General features: G+C 44.9%; 1 protein-coding gene and 1 non-coding gene across 8 annotated transcripts in view; one reads left to right on the top strand and one right to left on the bottom strand.

Moving 5' to 3' along the window:
- The first annotated feature begins 6,334 nt into the window (after positions 1–6,334).
- Positions 6,335–6,480, top strand: LOC114109248 (small nucleolar RNA SNORA12). Its single transcript, XR_003585926.2, has one exon. It is a non-coding gene; the product is annotated as a small nucleolar RNA SNORA12 (small nucleolar RNA).
- Positions 6,481–16,078: 9,598 nt separating this feature from the next.
- The window catches only part of PDE8A (phosphodiesterase 8A), a 148,572-nt gene continuing 142,893 nt past the window's right edge, over positions 16,079–21,757 (bottom strand). For all 7 annotated transcript variants that reach the window (XM_012098500.3, XM_060401660.1, XM_015101907.3 and 4 more), the window contains 2 exons: positions 20,809–20,938; positions 16,079–19,849 (listed from right to left, as the gene is read on the bottom strand). In XM_012098500.3, the coding sequence (XP_011953890.2) occupies positions 19,743–19,849; positions 20,809–20,938 (237 nt within the window). In that variant the 3' untranslated portion in view covers positions 16,079–19,742. The remainder of the gene's footprint in view (positions 19,850–20,808; positions 20,939–21,757) is intronic.

The raw sequence follows: 21,757 nt of genomic DNA, 5'->3' as shown, positions 1-21,757 counted from the left end.
CATCTAAGTTGCTTCCATGTCCTGGCTATTATAAACAGTGCTGCGATGAACATTGGGGTACACATGTCTCTTTCAATTCTGGTTTCCTTGGTGTGTATGCCCAGCAGTGGGATTGCTGGGTCATAAGGCAGTTCTATTTCCAGTTTTTTAAGGAATCTCCACACTGTTCTCCATAGTGGCTGTACTAGTTTGCATTCCCACCAACAGTGTAAGAGGGTTCCCTTTTCTCCACACCCTCTCTAGCATTTATTGCTTGTAGACTTTTGGATCACAGCCATTCTGACTGGAGGGAAATGGTACCTCATATATTGAAATTGTATCCTGCAACCTTGCTACTTTTGGGAAGGAGGACATTTCCCCCTACCCCTTTTGAGTTCTTTTGGCTGGTATAATAATTGAATAGACACCAAACAGATTAACAGGAGGGAAAGGAACTATTTTGTACACATAGAGGTCTCATAGAAATGAGACTCCCAAAGTGACCAAAGAAGGATATGTTATATATCAATTTTGAACAAAGAAACAATTATTTGTGAAAATTTAATGAAGGGGCTTGTGCTTAAAGTTGCAAAATTTGTTTATGCAGCTTTCTTAGCCTTGAATTCCCTAACGCTGGTGATAAGGATGCTTTCTGTTCTCCCGGTATAGGGAGGAGATTTTCTTCCCTCTTTCAGGGGAAGCAGGGAGGTCAGAGTATTTTTTATATCATTTTGTCCTCTATTTCTCAAGTAACTTCAACTCAAGACCATCACTGTGCCGTCGTGGCATATCTTGGAGTGGCCTGCTCTGATCCCAAGTGAGAAGGAAAGTGAGCATGGCTCAGTTGTGTCTGACTCTTTGTGACCCCATGGACTATGCAGTCCATGGAATTCTCCAGGCCAGAATGCTGGAGTGGGTAGCTGTTCCCTTCTCCAAGGGATCATCCCAACCCAGGGATCGAACCCTGGTCTCCTGCAATGCAGGCAGATTCTTTACCATCTGAGCCACCAGGGAAACCCCTCTGATCCCCAACATTAGGTCTAATGAGTTTGTGTGTGTGTGTATTCCTTGGGGTTTTCTATAGACAAGATCATATTGTCTGCAAATAGACATAATTTTAATTTTTCCCTTCTGATCTGGAGACTTTTCTTTCTCCCCGCCACTCCTCCCCCCGCCCACTCCCCAGTTTTCCTGGTGCTTTGCCTCAGTACAGTGTTGAGTAGTAGTGAGAGCAGGTATCTTTGTTTCATTCCTGATATTGGGCACAAAGTTTCCAGTCTTTCACCGCTAATGAAGAAGTCAGCTGTGGGTTTTTCTATTTCTAGTTATTGGTATTTTTTTTTTTTTTATCATGAAAGAGTGTTGGATTTTATCAAATGCTTCTTGAGATAATCATGTAGTTTTATTCTCTGAGTAAAATGTGTTACAATGATTTTCCAACATTGGACCAATCTTGCATTCCTGAGATAAATCTCACTTTTTTATGTGTAGCTGCATTCAGTTTGCTAGCATTGTATAGACGGTTTTTGCATCTATATTTACAAATGACACTGATTGATGGTTTTCTTGTTATATATTTGTCTAGTTTTGGTGCCAGAAGGGTAATACTGGCCTCACAAAATGATCTGGGAAGTGTTCCTTCCTCTTCTGTTTCTAGGAGGAATTTGACAGCAGTTGGTGTTAATCCTGTTTTAGATGTTGGTAGAATACAGTGGTGAAGCCATCTGGTCTTGAGGTTTTCTTTGTGGGAAATTTTTTGATCGCTAATTCTACCTCTGTTTATTATAGATCTGTTCAGCTTTTCAATTTCCTACCATGTCAGTTTCATTAATTTGTGTCTTTCTGGGAATTTGTGCCTTTCACCTAGTTATCTCAAGTGTTGTTATATAGTTATTCATAGTATTCTTTATAATCCTTTTTATTCCTGTAAGGTTGGCAGTAACGTGACCCCATCTTTCATTCATGATTTTCCCTTTTTTATATTCTATCCGGCCCAAAGTTTTTCACTTTGTTCATCTTTCAAAGTATCAACTTCTGGTCTCGTTGATATTTCTCTATTGTTCTCCTATCTTTGTTGCAATTACTTCTGCTATAATCTTTATTATTTCTTTCCTAAGGTTTCCTTTGATTTAGTTTGCATTTCTTTTACCAACTTATTAAGGTAGAAAGCTGTTGATTTGAGTTGTCGTCTTTTTAATGTATAATTTACAGCTGGAAATTTTTCTGCAAGCACTGCTTTCGCTACATTCTGTAAATTTCAGCCCCTTATATTTTCATTTTCATTCATCTCAAAGTATTTTCTAATTTCTCTTGTTACTTGTTCATCAATCTTTTAGTGATTAAGGATTATGTTGTTCAACTTCCAGATATTTGTGAATATTCAGATTTCCCTGTTATTTATTTCTAGTTTTATTCCATTTTGAGTAAAGAACATACTTTGTATGAGTTCAGTCCTTTTAAACTTATTGAGCCTTGTATCATGGCCTGTCATGCTCTCCAGGCAAGAATACTGCAGTGGGTTGCCATGCCCTCCTCCAGGGGTCTTCCTCACCCAGGGACTGAACCTGTGTCTTGTGTCTCCTGCATTGGCAGGCAGGTTCTTTGCCACTATTGCCATCTTGGAAGCCCAGTTGCGTTACAGTGTTGTTCAGATCTATCTCCTTGTTGATCCTCTGTCCACCTATAATTGAAAGTGGGGCATTGAGAACTCCTCCAATGATTATTGTTAAATTGTCTAATTCTCCCTTCAGTTCTTTTGGTCTTTGCTTCATGCATTTTGCTGCTGCTGCTAAGTCGCTTCAGTCGTGTCCGACTCTGTGTGACCCCATAGACGGCAGCCCACCAGGCTCCCTGGTCCCTGGGATTCTCCAGGCAAGAAGACTGGAGTGGGTTGCCATTTCCTTCTCCAATGCATGAAAGTGAAAAGTATTAGGTATATATGTTTATAATTGTTACATGCTGGGAGGGATTGGGGGCAGGAGGAGAAGGGGACGACAGAGGATGAGATGGCTGGATGGCATCATGGACTCAATGGACGTGAGTCTGAGTGAACTCTGGGAGTTGGTGATGGACAGGGAGGCCTGGCGTGCTGCGATTCATGGGGTTGCAAGGAGTCAGACACGACTGAGCGACTGAACTGAACTTGATAGACTGCTTCTTTTAGCATGATAAAATGTCCTTCTGTGTCCCTGGTAACAAGTTTTTGCTGTTTTAAAGTGTATTTTGTCTGATGTCAGTATAGCCACTTCAGTTCTCTTTCAGTTGCTGAGGGATAGATCATTTGTATCCTTGTAGTTTCAACCTGTTTTGTCTCTGAATCTAAGGTGTGTCTCTGGTATTGATTGGATAGCATATAGTTTGATTGTTTTAAAAAATCCCTTATGACAGTCTCCACCTTTAGCCACAGTGTTTGATAAGGTGGAATTTATGCCTTCCTTTTGGCTATTGGTTTCCTCTGTGTCTCACATCTTTTCTGTTCCTCTATGTTTCCACAACTGCCTTCTCTCTGTTAAATAGATATTCCCTAGTGCACCATTTAAATTAGCTTGTCATTTCTTTTATTATGTGTCTTTTGAATTATTTTCTTAGTGGTTGTTCATTTCTAATAATCTAATCATCGAGTTCAGATTAATACCAACTCTATTCCAATAATATTGAAAATTTTGCTCATATGCATTTCTGTTTCTCCCTTGCTTCGTGTTGGTATCACCCACATTAAATCTTCATATATCGGATGCCCACCCACACCCCAGCGCCATGGCATGTCACTGCCTTCTGGCCTCCATAGTTTCATGATGAGAAACCAGCTGCTGCTCTTACTGAGGACGTCTTACACATGATACGTGCTAAGTCACTTCTCTTTTCTGGCTTTTAAGATTCTCTTTCTCTGGCTTTCAATAGTGTGATTATGATGTGTCTCGGTATGGTTGTCTTTAAGTTTATCATATTTGGAGTTCACTGAGCTTCTTGGGTCTGTAGGCAAATGTTTTTCATCAGATTTGGGTAATTTTCTGCCATTATTTCTTCAAACATCCTTTTTGCCCTTGTTCCTCTACAAAAAGTTTGAAAGTAAAATCTTTAAAATTTTTTTAAAAAGTTTAAAAGTAAAATGGTAGAGAAATTTATGATTTCCCTCTCTCTATTGATCCTCTCTTTGGTAATACATTGTGTTCTTACTTTCCTTTAGTACAAATAGTATTCCTTTTAGTTCTTTGAATATATTTTAAGTAGCTGATTTAAAGTCTCTGGTCTGGTCTTTGAAGCTATTTCTTATTGATAAAGTTTTGCCCCCTGCCCCGCCGCCCAACCACACCCCCTGCCCCCTGCCTCCATATCTGGATCACATTTTTTTTTTTTGTTTCTTTGCATGTCTTGTAATATTTTCATGAAAATCTGCCATTTAAATTAATATAATGTGGCGGCTTTGGAATTCAGGTTCTTCCCTCATCCTCAGAGCTTTTTGTAGTTGCTGAAGTTACTTGTTGGGTAACTTCTCTGAACTATTTTTGTAAGGTCTGTACGCTTTTTGGTGTGTGTCCACTGAAGTCTCTGCTTGGTTAGATTAGTGCTAACAATTGGTCGAAGATTTCCTTTACTGCCTAGAACAATATATCACCTGGTCATTGCCAAGGGGTTCTGTATGCTTGTCGTGGTATGCCTTCAACCCTCGGCCAGAGACTTAGTAATATCTCTGCCTTACACTTCACTTTCTGCTTGTAAAGAGCCTCAGTGTCAGTTTGCAGTAAGAGGGCCTTATCAGTTCTTTTCTGAGCATGTACACAATCCTACTACTGGTGGCTCAGCCTTCTGGATTCTGAGGAACATTTCAGATTTTCAAAGCCCTTATAGACATCTCCTGCCCTAGATTTTACTTTTAAACTTTTTGAGGTAGCCTGTTGTTTGCCTCAATTGTTACCTACACCCTGCAGTAGCCATAGCATCAAAAAAATTATCTTGAAATGTTTTTACCAACACCCTCAGGGAAAAGACTTTTCTCACTGGACCAGCTCCAAGTCTAATCAGTGAGGACAGCCTTGCAATAGAGGATTCCGGGAGCCACCAGACAGGTCACATGATGGCGGTTCTGTGGGAATGAGGCTTTCAAGAAGCCCCGACCCCGGCTTGCCTCTCCTGCTGTCTGCCAGGCGGCTGTTTTCCACTGTGATTGTGGTTGGTGATTTTCAAGGCTATCATGGAGCCGGAGAGAGGGGGGTGGAGATAAGACAAGTTAAATTGCCCCAAAGCTCACTGTCGTTACTGAGTTTCGGTCACTTTTCTTGATTGAAACTTCCCAGATTGCTGAAATCTTCTGGTTAATTTCCAGACTCTGAAAAGTTAGTTCTGACCACTTTTGTCAGTTTTCTTACTGCCTTTCTGGAGCTTGGTTAGAACTTTTGAAGGTCCTTACTCCACTTTTACTTGACTGCAACTCTGAGAGAGAGACTAAACCAGAACCATCCTACAAAGGCACCCCCAAATTCCGGACCCACAGACACTGAGATAATAAATGTCTGTTCTTTTAAGTTGCGAAGTGTCTGAGTAATTTTTTAGGTATTTGTAAGAAAATACATATATTTCTCTCCTCTTGCTGCTGCTAAGTCGCTTCAGTCGTGTCCGACTCTGTGCGACCCCATAGACAGCAGCCCATGAGGCTCCCTGGTCCCTGGGATTCTCCAGGCAAGAACACTGGAGTGGGTTGCCATTTCCTTCTCCAATGCATGAAAGTGAAACGTGAAAGTGAAGTCGCTCAGTCGTGTCCAACTCTTAGCGATCCCATGGACTGCAGCCCACCAGGCTCCTCCGTCCATGGGATTTTCCAGGCAAAGGCACTCTACGCAGTGTTCTCCATGTTTTTTACTTAGTGAATAGTGGTTTCTTTCTTATTTCTCTTTTTGTATTTATTTGGCTGCATCGAGTCTTTTTTTTCCCCATTTTTTTTTTAATTTTTATTTTTACTTTATTTTACTTTACAGTACTGTATTGGTTTTGCCATACATTGACATGAATCCACCACGGGTGTACATGTGATCAAGTCTTAATTGCATCAGATCTTTTGCTGTGGCACACGGATGCTCCTTGTGGCACGTGTCCTTTAGTAGTTACGGTGCGATGCTCAGCTGCTCTGTGGCATGAGGCATCTTAGCTCCCCGACTAGGAATCGAACCAGTGACTCCTACATTGCAAGGTGGATTCTTAACCACTGGACCTCCAGGGAAGTCTCCCCATTTCTTTTTTATGGCTCTCTGGGATACTGTGCATACATTTGACCAGTAACTTATGATGGATATCTGCCTCCACTCACCCAATGATGTATATTAAGGCTGTGTCCAGGCTTCCGCTGTTTTAAATAATGCTGGATTGTGGTAGTTTTCTTTCTGGCACATGTGTTAAGTTTTCAAATGGGCCTGGCTCTGCCACACAGTTATATAGGAGCTGGCAGAGGCTTGACGACAGAGCGGTCTCTTTCTAGCCGTTCCTGCACCAGAGACGGCTCACATGTGGCAGGCTACGTCATAAGTCGATGTCCTTACAGACAGGCTGACACAGACCTGTCTGGCTTGAGGAAAATGTCTGCTGAGGGGTGATCCTCCATTCCTGTGATGGATTTGAAGGAAAAAAAAAAAAAAAACATAATGCTGGGATGAATAGTCTTATTTATTCAAGGTTTCTGTTATGTGTAGAAAATTCCCATTTCTAGTTTTGTGTTTGCCCTCTAAAACCTGAGCTTTTACGTTTTGTTTCCATAGAAACAAAACCCATGAACGAATCTAGTATTCTGCCACAGGACAGGCAGTTATCTCACTGAACAGGAAGTCTAGAGTTTTGAGGTTCCCAGGGCTGGTTGATAACACTGGAAACCCAGGTTTCTCCCATCCTTCAGCATTCTCTCTGTTGGAGGTGGCTTCATCCTTGAACTAGGAACAATATGGCTGCAACAGTGCTGGGTGTCACATCCAGACTCAACCCACCTAGAGAGAAGGGGGAGAGAGAGACTCTTTCTGTGGTTCCCTGGGGGGAGTGAGAACTCGATTCACAGTCATTCTTGCAGATTTCTCCTTATGGCTTGCTGGGCAGGATAGGGTCACCTGTCCATTCCTGAAACCGTCACTGATAGATACAGGGTAAGCATTTGGCATGGGAGGCAACCCCAGTATCAGTGAAGCAGAGATGGTGGCCTTCCTGCAGGCAGGGAGAGTCAGCATTAAACCTGAACTTGGAGCTTTGTTCTAAGGTCTTTAGGTCACAGTTGTTGTTCAGTCACTCAGTCGTTTCCAACTCTTGGCAACCCCATGGACTGCAGCACACCAGGCTTCCCTGTCCTTCACTATTCCTGGAGCTTGCTCAAACTCATGTCCATTGAGTCAATGATGCCATCCAACCGTCTCATCCTCTGTTGTCCCCTTTTCCTGCCCTCAATCTTTCTCAGCATCAGAGTCTTTTCCAATAAGTCGGCCCTTCCCATCAGGTGGCCACAGTATTGGAGCTTCAGCTTCAGCATCAGTCCTTCCAATGAATATTCAGGACTGATTTCCTTTAGGATGGACTGGTTTGATCTCCTTGCTGTTCAAGGGACTCTCAAGAGTCTTCTCCAGCACCGCAATTCAAGAGCATCAATTCTTTGGCGCTCAGCCTTCTTTATGGTCCAACTCTCACATCCAAACACGACTACAGGAAAAACCATAGCTTAGACCCAATGGCAACCCACTCCAGTACTCTTGCCTAGAAAATCCCATGGACAGAGGAGCCTGGTAGGCTATAATCCATGGGGTCGCAAAGAGTTGGACACAACCTAGCAACTTCCCTTTCTTTTCTTTCTTGACTATATGGAGCTTTGTTGGCAGAGTAATGTCTCTGCTTTTTTTTTTAATATGCTGTCTAGGTTTGTCGTATCTTTCTTTCCAAGGAACAAGCATCTTTTAATTTCATGGCTGCTGTCACCATCCACAGTGATTTTGGAGCCCAAGAAAATAAAGTCTGTCACTGTTTCCATTGTTTCCCCATCTATTTGCCATGAAGTGATGGGACTGGACGCCATGATCTTTGTTTTTTGAATGTTGAGTTTTAAGCCAGGTTTTTCACTTTCCTCAAGAGACTCTTTTGTTCCTCTTTGCTTTCTGTCATAAAAGTGGTGTCATCTGCCTATCTGAGGTTATTGATATTTCTCCCGGCAATCTTGATTCCAGCTTGTGCTTCACCCAGCCTGGCATTTCACATGAATGTGCTCTGCATATAAGTTAAATAAGCAGGGTGATAATATATAGCCTTGACGTACTCCTTTTCCTATTTGGAACCAGTCCATTGTTCCATGTCTGGTTCTACCTGTTGCTTCTTGATCTGCATACAGGTTTCTCTGGAGGCAGGTAAGGTGGTCTGGTGTTCCCATCTTTTAAGAATCCACATCAGTGCTGTTCTGTTTTCCCTTTGACTGTCAGGAAACTCTAAGCTAAACTTGCTGCTACTTGGAGCAATTATGGGACATCCTGGCATGTTTTATCCTCCCATTAGCTTTTTTTTAATCTTCATTTTTTAATTGTGTGTAAAATTTCTGGAAATTATACATTCTTGGAGTGGAGCTTATTGTAAATAGTATTTTTAATTTTCAGTTTTTAAAAGTTAATCTTAAGGGAGACTTGAGTCTTTACTTTTTGTAAAATCATTTGGAAGGTAAATCTTTTTTTTTTTTTCCTCTCTCCCGAAATCATTTTCTTTTTGAGAGCTCCACCACACCTGCAGGTCTGTGGCTACATCACTAGGTACCTGGGGATATTTTGAGCTGAACAATGGAGGGAGAGACCAGTGCCTCATGTGAAGCCAATTTCTGTCCAGAAGGAAACATATTTTTAATATATGAAAATGCTCAGATAAATTCTTATTATTTCTATTATTAGAAACACTGCCTATTCCACGCTCCGTGAGTGACTCGCACTCGGGCCCCCTCTCAGCCTCGGGGACAGAAGCACCCAGCGAAGCCGCCTCAGTCCTCCCCACGCCGCCTCCTGCATTGTTCTCGGCCTGCAGTGTTGTTTTTGGCCCCTGGGTTAATGCTATTGCTTCCTGACGGCTGAGTGTGTTTCCTCCTTTTCTTGGTTTTAAATAGGATCTTTTCCACGGGACAAGAATGGGGCCTTTCAGCTGGGGTCTGAGGCGTTGGTGAGGTGGGGGTGACAGGAAATGGGAAGGGTGGCTTGTGAGAACACCATGTTGCAGGGCCCTTCATTCTACAAAGAGAGTATCTGTTAAACCTTTTCAAAATCAGCGTGCTGGGCCCAGACTGCTGCAGGGCAGGCTCTGGGCAGCAGGTCAGGGGGCCAGGGGGCGGCGTGTCCAGCCAGCTGCTGGCAGTGCCCACGCTGCCGGTGCGCTGAGAGGTTTTGCTTTCTGGTGCACCGACCTTGCAGGAGGAGCAAAGACGTGCTTTTCTCTCGTGACGTGAGCCGTGACCGTGTCAGTGGAGTGAAAGGGCTTCTAAGTGTATGCACGTGATGGTTCCTGACTTTCCGAAATTTCCTCTTTTTATAGCAGGATAAGACAAATTGTTCAGAGTTTGTTCAGCTTCTTCCTGAGCTTGCTGTGAGCCGATGGTGTTAATAACTCCTTTCCCCATTGTTTCTGATCCCGATCCTCAGGGACAAGGTTTCCTTGTGACTCAGAAGCCCATTTTTCCGCATCCAGTTATTTCTTTGAAGAAGATGGGGGAGCAAGACTGCTTCCTACTTTCCTTTGACCTTTTTCTCCCCTTGCTGGAAAGGTTCAGCTCAAGCAAGGTGGGCAGACAGACCTTCCTCTCTGCTCCCGGAACTCTCTCTGCTCCCAAGGAGACACAGGCAGCGCCCACTCGCCACTGTCCGTTCCTGCCGAGTCCTCTGTGAGGCTCAGGCAGGAGGTGGAAGGTGTGGAACACAGTTATTGCTCTGCTTCTCCCCTGTCTCGGCGTGCCTGGGGGCTCAGGCCTTGCCCGCGGCCGCCCCAGGGACCCCAGCAGCAGGGACTAGAGCTGCGCCCTTTGTCTGCCCCCTCCCCGCCTTGCCCCTGACTGCCTCAAGCTTGTGTTGTGTCCACAGAATTAAACATGAGGTAGGCGTCACTGCAGAGTCCGGAGTCCACCTCCAGCTGCCTCCCTCCTCTGGTGTCCACAGGCCCTCAGCGGTCACTTCCCCGTCTGGACTGGTGGTTCCCCTCTTGAATCCTGGTTATGGACTCACACCACCTCCTCCGCCATTCAGATTTCAAACCTTGGAGGTATAGAAATAACCACAGGTATTATGTTTAGAGAAACCCAGAAAAGCACAAGGCTGGCAGTGAAGCCCCAGTGACCCCTGCCTCCAAAGACAGCCCCCGCCTCCAGAGACAACCCCCACAAAATGCCAGTGCATTTCCTGCCTTCTAGTTTTTTTCCCTAATCACACGTATCTTCTCCTCTCCCTCCAAAATGGGTCATTCCATATTCTTCAATGAATTTTCATTTAATAACACAGCCTTGAGGTTGTCCTGTTTCCTCGATTTACTAAATCATTCTTTTTAGTGACTGCAAACAACTCTGTTTTGGAATCACACCAAACTTTTCTTCTCAACAGTCCCCTTTGCTGGGCATTTGGATTGTTCCCAGTTTCTAACTTATGAACAGCTGTGGTGCACACCCTCGAGGTTTCCCATGGTCCCCATCTCACTGGTTGTTGCTTGAGTTAGTGCTGTTCCAGCTTCCCCATCCCTCTCCAGCCCCTCCCGGCTTTGTCTTGTCTCTTAAACTTGGGTGAAATTAGCAGGGTTTTGTTGTTCTGTTTTGAAATAAACTCTGTATTTTATATCATGCCTTTTCCATTGTGAGATGATAAGGATATTTTCTTCATTTTTTTTCTAATGCTTTTATGTTTAATTTTCACTTCTATAATTTAAAAAAAATTTTGGCTGCATGGGGTCTTAGTTGTGGCATGCGAACTCTTAGTTGTGGCATGTGGGATCTAGTTCCCAGACCAGGGATTAAACGTGGGCCCCTGCATTGGGCGCATGGAGTCTTAGCCACTGGACCACCAGTTGTGGTTTGGTTGGTCAGTCTTTCTGACCCTTTGCAACTCCATGGACTGCAGCATGCCAGGCTTTCCTGTCCTTCACCATCTCCTGGAACCTGCTCAAACTCATGTCCGTTGAGTCGGTGATGCCATCCAACCATCTCGTTTTCACTTCTAAAGCACTGGCACACTAAGAGTCACTTTCTCAGATAGCTACGTCGTCATCCTCACACTTATGGAATGAATCCGTCTTCCCTCCAGTGGTGTGAAGCAGCGCCTGTACTATTCTACTAAACTCCTGTGTCTGTTCTGATATATTCCTGGCTCTGTTCAGTTTTATTTATTCATCTGAATAGGGGTCAGTGTCTCAGTGTTTTAATCATGGCAGCTTTTTATCTTCTCATGTGTTAGGCTAGTCCTCTCTCTTCACTCATTTTCAGAATGTTCCTGACTTTCCTTCAAATAATAGATTAACATGAGAATGACCACTACATTAAAACGATTTTGAATTCATAGAATAAGTTAGGGAGAAATTGACTGTTTTACAAAATTAACTCATCCTGAAAGTAGGGTTCTCCTTTTCATTTATTCAGATCTTTGACTTTCCTCAGGAGCACCGTTCAGGATTCACATGTGGACACAGAGTGGCCGCTGGTCCCCACAGGCAATCCATGTCACTTGTTCCGTGGTGCGTGACCAGAGATTTGGTTTATGTAGTATTTAAACAAATGCTAGCATGCATGCATATTGTTCTGTGTTATGTCCTTTCCCCACACTTTAATATATCTTGGCAGTCTCTCCATATTAGCACATGAAGAACCTTCCCATTCCTTTTTATACCTAAAAAAAGCATAGGATTCTATTGCAGGGACAAACCATCATGTATTTACTCACCCTTCTTAAATCATAGACATTTAAGGTATTTTCAGTCTTTTAGTATCACGAGCAGGGCTGTCATAAACAATTCTGTATATGTATCTTTTCCCACATAATGAGCATATCTTTGGGGCTAAGAATCTGCCTGCAGTGTGGGAGACCTGGGTTCAAATCCTGGGTCAGAAAGATCCCCTGGAGAAGGGCATGACTACCTACTCCAGTATTCTTGCCTGGAGAAAGAATCCCATGGACAGAGGAGCCTGGCAGGCTACCGTTCGTGGGGTCACAGAGTTGGACATGACTGAGCATGGCTTGAGGAAGGTGTTTCTGGATGTGGAACTGCTTGGCCACGATGCTCCTACAGTTGTGATCCGGGCACACTCAGCAGTGCTGCCTCCACAGAGGCTGTACAGGCTTACACTCGCCGCCAGCACGTAAGAGTGCCTGTGTCCACACTCTGCCAACACTGTCTTTTTTGTTTACTAATCTTAAAAGTGAGAAATATCTCAAATTGGTTCTACTTTGCATTTCAGTCACTGTCAGTGAAACTGGAATCTTTTTATGCTTTTTTCTATGAACTTTCTGTTCATAAGTGAAGTCGCTCAGGCGTGTCCGACTCTTTGCGACCCCATGGACTGTAGTCTACCACACTCCTCCGTCCACGGGATTTTCCAGGCAAGGGTACTGGAGTGGGTTGCCATTTCCTTCTCCAGAGGTTCTGTTCATATCATTTTCCTATTTTTTCCTACTGTTTACTTATTAAGTTCACAAAAATTGGTATTTTGGGAAGTATACTTTTTGTAAACTGAATTAGAAACATTTCATTTCTTTTGGTTTATTGTGGTTGGTATCTAGAATATTTTTATAGTTGAGTTCATGACTGTTTTTTCGTATGGCTTCCCTGTGTTGTATATATACCACTTAAACTTTCTCTACTTAAAAATATTCTCCTAGCCATCTAATCACCAGGCATGGTGACCACATTAAAAAAAGAAAAAGATGGAATAGTTCAACATTTAGAAGAGTATAGTGATACATTTTTAAAAGACAGATATACCCATCACCAGGGCTTCCCAAGTGGTGCTGGTGGTAAAGAACCCAGCTGCCAGTGCAGGAGATGTAGGAGACCCCTGGGTCGGGAAGATCTGGAGGAGGGCATGGCAACCCACCCCAGGATTCTTGCCTGAAGAATCCCATGGACAGAGGAGCCTGGTGGGCTACAGTCCATGGGTCACAAGGAGCCGGACACAACTGAAGCAACTTAGCATGCAGCACTACCCATCACCAGAACTATGGTAACGCTGTGCCATGTCTGCTAGATTGCCGTCCTTCGAACGTCTCTGTAGTGACAGTGCCTCCCCTGCCCCTGAGGTCACCGCCTTTGTGCAGCTGCAGTGTGCCCTCCTGGTCAAGGTCGGGGGCCTGGATTTTGAGCCTGCAGAACACCCCCAGGCTAGCCGCAATGGAAGGGATTTACCAGAACTCTTGAATGAGTTTCCTGGAAAGTCTCCCTAAAATACAGATGAGGGCTTAGGCTGAGTCAGCTGTGCCCCAGAGCCTCCTGCTTCCACGGCAGTCAGCGCTGCCAGCGGGGAGAATGCAGAGTCAACAGCTCTTCACGTGTTCTCCGTTTATGCCGCGACTCTTTTAATTTTGGTTGCGCAGCACGGCATTAGTTCCCTGATCAGGGATCGAGCCTGCGCCCCTTGCAGTGGAAGCTCAGAGTCCTAGCCGCTGGCCTGCCAGGGAAGTCCCTGTGAGACACTCCTACATGGAGCCTTGTGCACTTGCGTCTCTGCCCATGTATGTGCTACGTCGCTTCACTCGTGTCCAACTCTCGGCTCCTCTGTCTGTGGGATTCTCGAGGCAAGAATGCTGGAGTGGGTTGCCATCCCCTCCTCCAGGGGCTCTTCCCGACCCAGGGATCCAACACTCGTCTCTTACATCTCCTGCATTGGCAGGTGGGTTCTTCACTGGGAAGCCCTTGCATCTTACAGCGGAACCTAAGGGAGTGTGGAGGGAAAAGCACTTGCTTTTCTAGTTAGTATCTACACCAGGAGCTTGGTGTCACACAAGCCAGTTCACAGCATTGGTAACCTTCCTGAACGTTTTAATGCTCCTACTATTAATTTTTCCATGAGTAATAGAGTATTGTTTCGGGTATTCAAAACATTGACGCAAATGGTATCATACTGCAACTTAGCCTTTTCTTTCGATATTCTTAAGCCTTTCCCTGTTGACATTTGCAGCCCTCCTTCATTCTTTGTAACTGCTGTGTATTGTATGTGTATCCGTTGTTATTGTGTAACTAACTGTCCTCAAATTTACTGGCAAGGAACAGCGTTTACCATCTCCCTGTTTCTGTGGGCAGGAACCTGGGTGTGGCTGAGGTGGGTCCTCTGGCGCAGGGTCTCAGGTGTCTGCCGCAGCTGTGGTCTCATCCGAAGACCCAGCTGTGGCAGCATCTGCTTCCAGCACACTCGTGTGGTTGCTGGACTCCGAGGTGGCCGTGGGCTGAAGGCTGGCTTCTTTGCCATGTAGGCCTCTCCAAAGGGCAGCTCACAACATGGCAGCTTGCCTCATCAGAGCAAGCAGATAAGAACAAGAGAGTATGCAGGGTGGGTATCACTGTCTGTAATGAATTGTGGTTTAGTCACCCAGTTGTGCCTGGCTCTTTCGCAACCCCATGAACTGATGCCCACCAGGCTCTGTCCATGGGATTTCCCAGGCAAGAATACTGGAGTGGGTTGCCATTTCCTCCTCCAGTTCTTCCCAACTCAGGGAATGAACTTGCATCTCCTGCTTGGCAGGCAGATTCTTTACCACTGAGCCTCCTGGGAAGGCCTTCAGGTTGAATAATCTCCCCCCAAATTCAAATACCCTGAAACCTCAGAATGTGACCTGTTTCTCGCTGTTATTCCCCGCACCCCCTCAACTATACCTACTTAATTTTGTCTGGATGTTTACCAATCTGTGCTTACCACTGCTTTCTATAGATACCCCACCCCTCTTTCTGAACTCGTTAAAGAAGTACATCTTTCAGCAGTTTTTCCCATAGTGTTCTGTTCGTGATTAACATGTGCATGTCTGGAGTAATCTTTATTCACCTTCGCTCTTGAACCATAGTTTGGTATGTAATTCTAGGCTGACAGTTTCCTTTAGCATTCTGAAATACTATTCCCTTGTCTTGTTGCAAATAAGAATTCTGATGGCAGTCTAAAGCTCGTTCCTTTGTCAGTGAGCTGTCTTTTCTCATGGGTTTAGGCTTTTCTCTTGAAACTGAACGCTCTGCATTTTCAGGGTTGTGTCATCCTGAGATTTGATGTGCCCTGTAATATGAGGAGTTGGCTTGTCAGGTCTGGAAGGACTCCCAGGCGCGCTCTGGATAGGGCTTCTCCCCACTTCTCCTCCCCCCAGATCACCTAACTTAGACGCAGTTTGGAGCATCTCCTTCTACCCTCCATATTTTAACACTGGTTTCACATTTTCCATTTTTAATCTCTGTGCTACACATTGAGTCATTTCCTTAAAGCTTCCAATTGGCTACTTCTCTCTTTAGTTATGTCTGGTTTTCTGGTAAACCTACGCAGAAGTTTTCCATTTGTTTTAATGACTATGTTCTTCATGCTTAGAATGTCTCTTTGGTTCTTTTTCAGATTTTTTTTTTTTTTCCTCAGAACTACCTTGGTTTACCTTATGGTTTTCATTGCTTCAAACATGCTGAGTGCTTCCATCCTAAAGTCTCTTGCTGATTATTCCCTCTGCCTCACGATGGTTGAGTTCCCTGTGGGATCACTCTCTTTTCTTTCCTGGAGGGGAGAGGGCTTTCTTCCCACGTCAGTCAACAGTTACCAACTTGGGTCGCCTGACTCCACACAGGAAAAGGGGGGATTTGTTTCCTTAGACAGACCCCTGAGGGGCTGGCCTTGTCAGACCTCCAGAGGGCCCTGACATCTTGAATGGGCATCAGGAACCCAGGACCGTCCCTGGGAGCCCCTCTGCCAGCCCCCCAGGGCACATGACCTCTCTGAATGGGCACCTAGTAGTGAATTAAAGGTATCTCTGAGAATTCTTCAACATATTCTGGCCCATTATGACCCAAAATAGTCATTTAACTATTTATTTCTTCTGTTAAAACAAAAGGTATCTTCTTTATTTATATGGAGAAAAAGATAAAGTATTTTAACTATAAGACTTCAAAGAAAAGGTGATACATGTTTTCTTTAAAACAAATACTTTAATTTCATTTTTATCTGGAAAAAAAGCATACAAGTTTAAAAGGAAACAGCAAGAACTTTGACATGTCGTGTCATTTTTTTTAAACAGTACTAGAACTTGTTCAAAATGTGAAGATACAGAACCGTTATAAATTTCTGGAATCAGACTCCAAATACAGACGAAAACAGATTAGTTATAAAATGTCAATTCACGAAATATTCCATTTTCTGTTTTTTATCGGGAATATTCTATAGAAACACTGTATACAAAATAAGGCAGACTTTTAGAAATTCAAGTATAAGATTTTTAGGAAAAATAAGTGTGAAGTCCAATTTCTTTCCCTTTGGGGAGTCGCCTGCAGAGCCAGTGTTGGAGCTCTGGCTGCTGCACAGAAGAGCCCTTTCGAGCTCTTCTGGGGTCACTAGTTGTTATTCAGTCACTCAGTTGTGTCTGACTCTCTGCGACCCTATGGACTGCAGCATGCCAGGCTTCCCTGTCCTTCACTATCTCCTAGAGCTTGCTTAAACTCGTGTCCATCAGGTCGGTGATGCCATCCAACCATCTCATCCTCTGTTGTCCCCTTCTCCTCCTGCCTTCAATCTTTCCCAGCATCAGGGTCTTTTCTAATGAGTCTGCTCTTCGCATCAGGTGGCCAGAGTATTGGAGCTTCAGCATCAGTCCTTCCAATGACTATTCAGGACTTATTTCCTTTAAGGTTGACTGGTTTGATCTCCTTGAAGTCCAAGGGACTCTCAAGACTTCTCCAACACCACAGCTCAAAAGCATCAGTTCTTCAGCACTCAGCTTTCTTTCTGGTCCAATTCTCACATCCATACATGACTACTGGAAAAACCATAGCTTTGATTATACAGACCTTTGTTGGCAAAGTAATGTCTCTGCTTTTTAATACACTGTATAGGTTTGTCAGAGCTTTTCTTCCAAGGGGCAAGCATCCTCTAATTTCAGGGCTGCCGTCACCATCTGCAGTGATTTTGGAGCCCAAAAATAAAGTCTGACACTGTTTCCACGTTTCCCCATCACTTTGCCATGAAGTCATGGGACTGGATGCCATGATCTTTGTGTTTTGAATGTTAAGTTTTAAGCCAGCTTTTTCACTCTCTCCTTCCACTTCCATCAAGAGGCTCTTTAGTTCCTCTCCACTTTCTCCCATAGGGGGGCATCATCTGCATATCTGAGGTTATCTGTATTTCTCCCAGCAGTCTTGATTCCAGCTTGTGCTTCATCCAGCCTGGCATTTCACATGATGTATGCTGCATATAAGTTAAATAAGTAGGGTGACAATATACAGCCCTTAACATATTCCTTTCCCAATTTTCAAACAGTCTGTTGTTCCATGTCTGGTTCTACCTGTTGCTTCTAGACCTGCATACAGGTTTCTCAGGAGGCAGGTAAGGTGGTCTCATATTCCCATCTCCTTAAGAATTTTCCAGTTTGTTGTGATCTACACAGTCAAAGGCTTTAGTGTAGTCAACAAAGCAGATGTTTTTCTGGAATTCTCTTGCTTTTTCTGTGATCCATTGGATGTTGGCAATTTGATCTCTGGTTCCTCTGCCTTTTCTAGATCCAGCTTGAACATCTAGAAGTTCTTGGTTCACATACTGTTGAAGCCTAGCTTGGAGAATTTTGAGCATTACTTTGCTACCATGTGAAATGAGTACAATTGTGCAACAGTTTGAACATTCGTTGGCATTGCCTTTCTTTGGGACTGCAGTTATAATATACCTTTTCCAGTTCTGTGGCCACTGCTGAGCTTTCCAAATTTGCTGGCTTACTGAGTGTAACACTTTCACAGCATCATCTTTTAGGATTTGAAATAGCTCAGCTGGAATTCCATCACCTCTACTAGCTTTGTTTGTAGTGATGCTTCTTAAGGCCCACTTGACTTCATATTCCAGGATGTCTGGCTCTAGGTGAGTGATCACACCATCATGGTTATCTGGGTTATTAAGATCTTTCTTGTATAGTTCTTTTGTATATACTTGCCACCTCTTCGTAGTATTTTCTGTTTGGATATCTTAATCTTTTTCTGTTAGGTCCATTCCATCTCTGTCCTTTATTATGCCCATCTTTGCATGAAATGTTCCCTTGTTATCTCTAATTTTCTTGAAAAGATTTCTGGTCTTTCTCATTTTACTGTTTTTCTCTATTTCTTTGCATTGTTCACTTAGGAAGGCTTTCTTATCTCTCCTTGCTACTCTTTGGAACTCTGCACTCAGATGGGTATATCTTTTCCTTTCTCCTTTGCCTTTCGCTTCTTTTCTCAACTATTTGTAAGGCCTCCTCAGACAACCATTGTGCCTTTTTGGATTTCAAAATTTTTCCCAATTAACATCAATCAGAAAAGCCTAACATACATAAATATTTCTTTCTTTTTTTTTAAAATTTATTTTAGTTGGAGGTTAATTACTTTACAATATTGTAGTGGTTTTTGCCATACTTTGACATGAATCAGCCATGGGTTTACATTGTGTTCCCCATCCTGAACACCCCCATCCCATCCCTCAGGGTCATCCCAGTGCACCAGCCCTGAGCACCCTGTCTCATGCATTGAACCTGGACTGGCGATCTGTTTCATATATGATAATATACATGTTTCAATGCTATTCTCTCAGATCATCCCACCCTCTCCCTCTCCCAGAGTCCAAAAGACTGTTCCATACATCTGTGTCTCTTCTGCTGTCTCGCATACAGGGTTATTGTTACCATCTTTCTAAATTCCATATATATGTGTTAGTATACTATATTGGTGTTTTTCTTTCTGGCTTACTTCACTCTGTATAATCGGCTCCAGTTTCATCCAAATATATTCTTTTTAATGGCTGAGTAATATTCCACTGTGTATATGAACCACAGCTTTCTGATCCATTTGTCTGCTGATGGACATTTAGGTTGCTTCCATGTCCTGGCTATTATAAACAGTGCCGTGATGAACACTGGGGGTACATGTAACATACACAAATATTTCTATAGTGCAGTAAAAATGTATCATTTATTTTAAATTTGCATTATGAAAATAAGTCTATACACCAAGTGATGCATATTTTTAATGACTGAATCATGTAAATTTGGTCATGGCATCTAAAGTTGGCTTTGGCTTTGAAGTATTTTTAAATTCATAGAAAATAGTGAACTTCTAATAAAATAAATAAAACATTTTAATAATTGATATTAATAATCAACTTCAGAATTTCTTTGTCTTTTTCATTTGCCATTTAATTTTAAAAGAGAAGTCACTTTCAATAGTGTTCCAAAGTGAATGATTGCACCTTCTATGATGTGGAAAAGATCCGATTGCCATTAGCTCTTCTTAAGCGCTGAATATAATTGAGAAACTGCAAGAAATTCTGTCATCAGCAGAAACTCCGTCAGCGTCCTTGGCTGGGCCTCCCGAGCTCGGGTTTGGACAGACCGATGCTGATGCAAGCCATGTTCTCTGAGACTCTCTGCGCAGCCCCGGCAGCAGGCTGGCGCAGTGAGAGGAGGAAGCCTCGCTCCACGGCAATGGCATCAGGTGGTGGTTAGGGAAGGTGACCGCGTCCGGGGGTGCTCTCGCTGGCTCTGTGCATCAGGGGGCTGATCGGCTAATACTGAAAGGAACTCTGGCGGCCCTCAGGCATCCCTGGTGACCACAGGGGTTCCCTGCTATTCGGGAGGCGGGCGCAGGCTCCGCAGCTTCATGTCGTCCAGTCCTTTCCAGTATTTAAAGTTGTTGTCGAGATGCTGCATTAACTCGGGCAAGTCTACAAAGGCTGCAAGAAAAACGGGAGTGTGGTAAGACTGCGCCTTCCCGGGATGCACATGGAGGCTTTCTGAGGAGAGGGACAGACAGGAGGGGACAGTGCTCCGTGCTCGGCAGACATGGAGTGGCCCACGAGAAGCTGAAACCCCATCTGCGCTCAGTGCCCGCCGCGCCTCTGTCGCCAGCTGACAGCTCTGGCGGAGGGAGCGAAGGGGGCTAGCCCGTTTTATCACCCTTAATCAGCACCCTGGGCTGCCTGATCCCAGCCCTGACTGGCTCTCCGGGGTGTCCCATCCCCCTTCCTTGAGCCCGTCCCCTTGCACCTGCAGCACATGGCAGGAGCAGCGAGCTAGTGAAGAGGACTTGGGCTGGGAGTGGCCACATCTGGTCTGGGCCCAGAAGCATTGAGCAGAGCCTGCAGTCTGGCCCAAGGCCCCAGTGCCTTCCACCACCTCAGTCCTCTGTCCACCCCCCTCAGCACCGAGACATGGACTCGTCTCCTGCTTACGGGATCCGGACCAGACATGGGTCTGCCTCCCGGCAGGGGCCCTTACCTAAAAGCCCTCTACCTGCCAGGGGGCTCTGCCCGCGCTGAGGGCTACGAGGAGGGCCGTGCCCCTGTCAGAGACCAGCCTGCCCTCGGGTGGCTACCGGGGGAGGCGGAGAAGCTGGGTGGGACAGCGGAAGAGCTCCCTCAGAACGTAAGAGGTTTTGAATCCCCAGCTTTTGACCAGCAGCCCCTTCAGCCCATGTTCAACGCTCTCATCTCTGCGATTGGGACAACAGGTAGCCCCGGAGCCAGGGGCAGCCGAGGAGAAAGAGCAGAGAGCGCCCCGTCTGCCGGGACCTCCTTGTCAGCGCCTGGCTTCTCCTCGGCCTCTGTGCACTCTGAGCCCCCGAACATACTCTTCAGTCAGAACGGCACCATGTGCTCCCCGTTCCTGAGGGATACACTCCGCGCCTTCTTACCGTCCCAGGCATCAAACATGTCTGTGATGAAGTAGTCGATGAAAGAGATCTGGGATTTGGGGATGCTGCAGGTATTTCTGTCAAAAACCGGCATCACCACAGGCAAGTCCCGTTGCTTCTCTTCATCTGTCTGCAAGGCGGAAAATGCCAGAATTATGAGACCCCAGGACCAGGCTCCACGCCCGCCAGAAGCATCCCCTCTACCAGAGCCTTTCCTGGCAGCCCACAGAGCTCGTGGGAGAAGCTGGTCACAGCGCCAACCAAGCACCCGGACCCTCCACGACGTGTCACGTCGTCCCCAATGGGACCCAACCCACATCTTCGGCACCTGAAGGCTCCTGCTGAAGCTCCTGTGGTGCTGTGCGGGGTTCCTGCAGTGCAGGAGCGCACCAGTCTGCCCAGCCGTCTCCCACCTGTGGGCATGTCAGGGGCCTGACCCAGGGCCACAGTGCCGAGTGAGAAACAACCCCCTTCACAGAGAAGGGACAAGTGCCTGCTTCTTACCTCAGGCCAGATTATTTTATTTTAAAAAGGTCTGAACAGCCTTGAGGCAAAAAAGCTCTAGGATGAAGATTTTATGTACTTTGATAGACCCTTACAGAACATCTTCAGTATTCCAATAATATGTGTACAAAACTGGAAATACAATGAGATCCTGGTGGGAGGCACGTTTATCTTAAAAGATTAAGGGAATTTCTCGTTTTTTGCTTTCATCATGTTGCTTTCATCAGAGGATCCAGGAGAAAGGATGAAGTGATACCCGAAGGGTGATGATGAAGCAGGGGGTCCTTCCTGGAGTAAGGTATGAACTCAGAGGGTTTGAGGGCGCCATTGGAATCACAGAGAGGTCCCTGGGGAGCCAGGCAGCCAGGGCTGAGAGTTAAATAGATGGTTACCCAAGGGGCAGGAAGAAGGGTCTTGAGTGCAGGACCAGGTAAGGCTGGGGTGA

The sequence above is a fragment of the Ovis aries genome, chromosome 18 (assembly GCF_016772045.2).
Source record: "Ovis aries strain OAR_USU_Benz2616 breed Rambouillet chromosome 18, ARS-UI_Ramb_v3.0, whole genome shotgun sequence".
In the NCBI taxonomy this organism is placed as follows: domain Eukaryota; kingdom Metazoa; phylum Chordata; class Mammalia; order Artiodactyla; family Bovidae; genus Ovis; species Ovis aries.
This window is presented reverse-complemented; position numbering and strand designations above follow the sequence as displayed.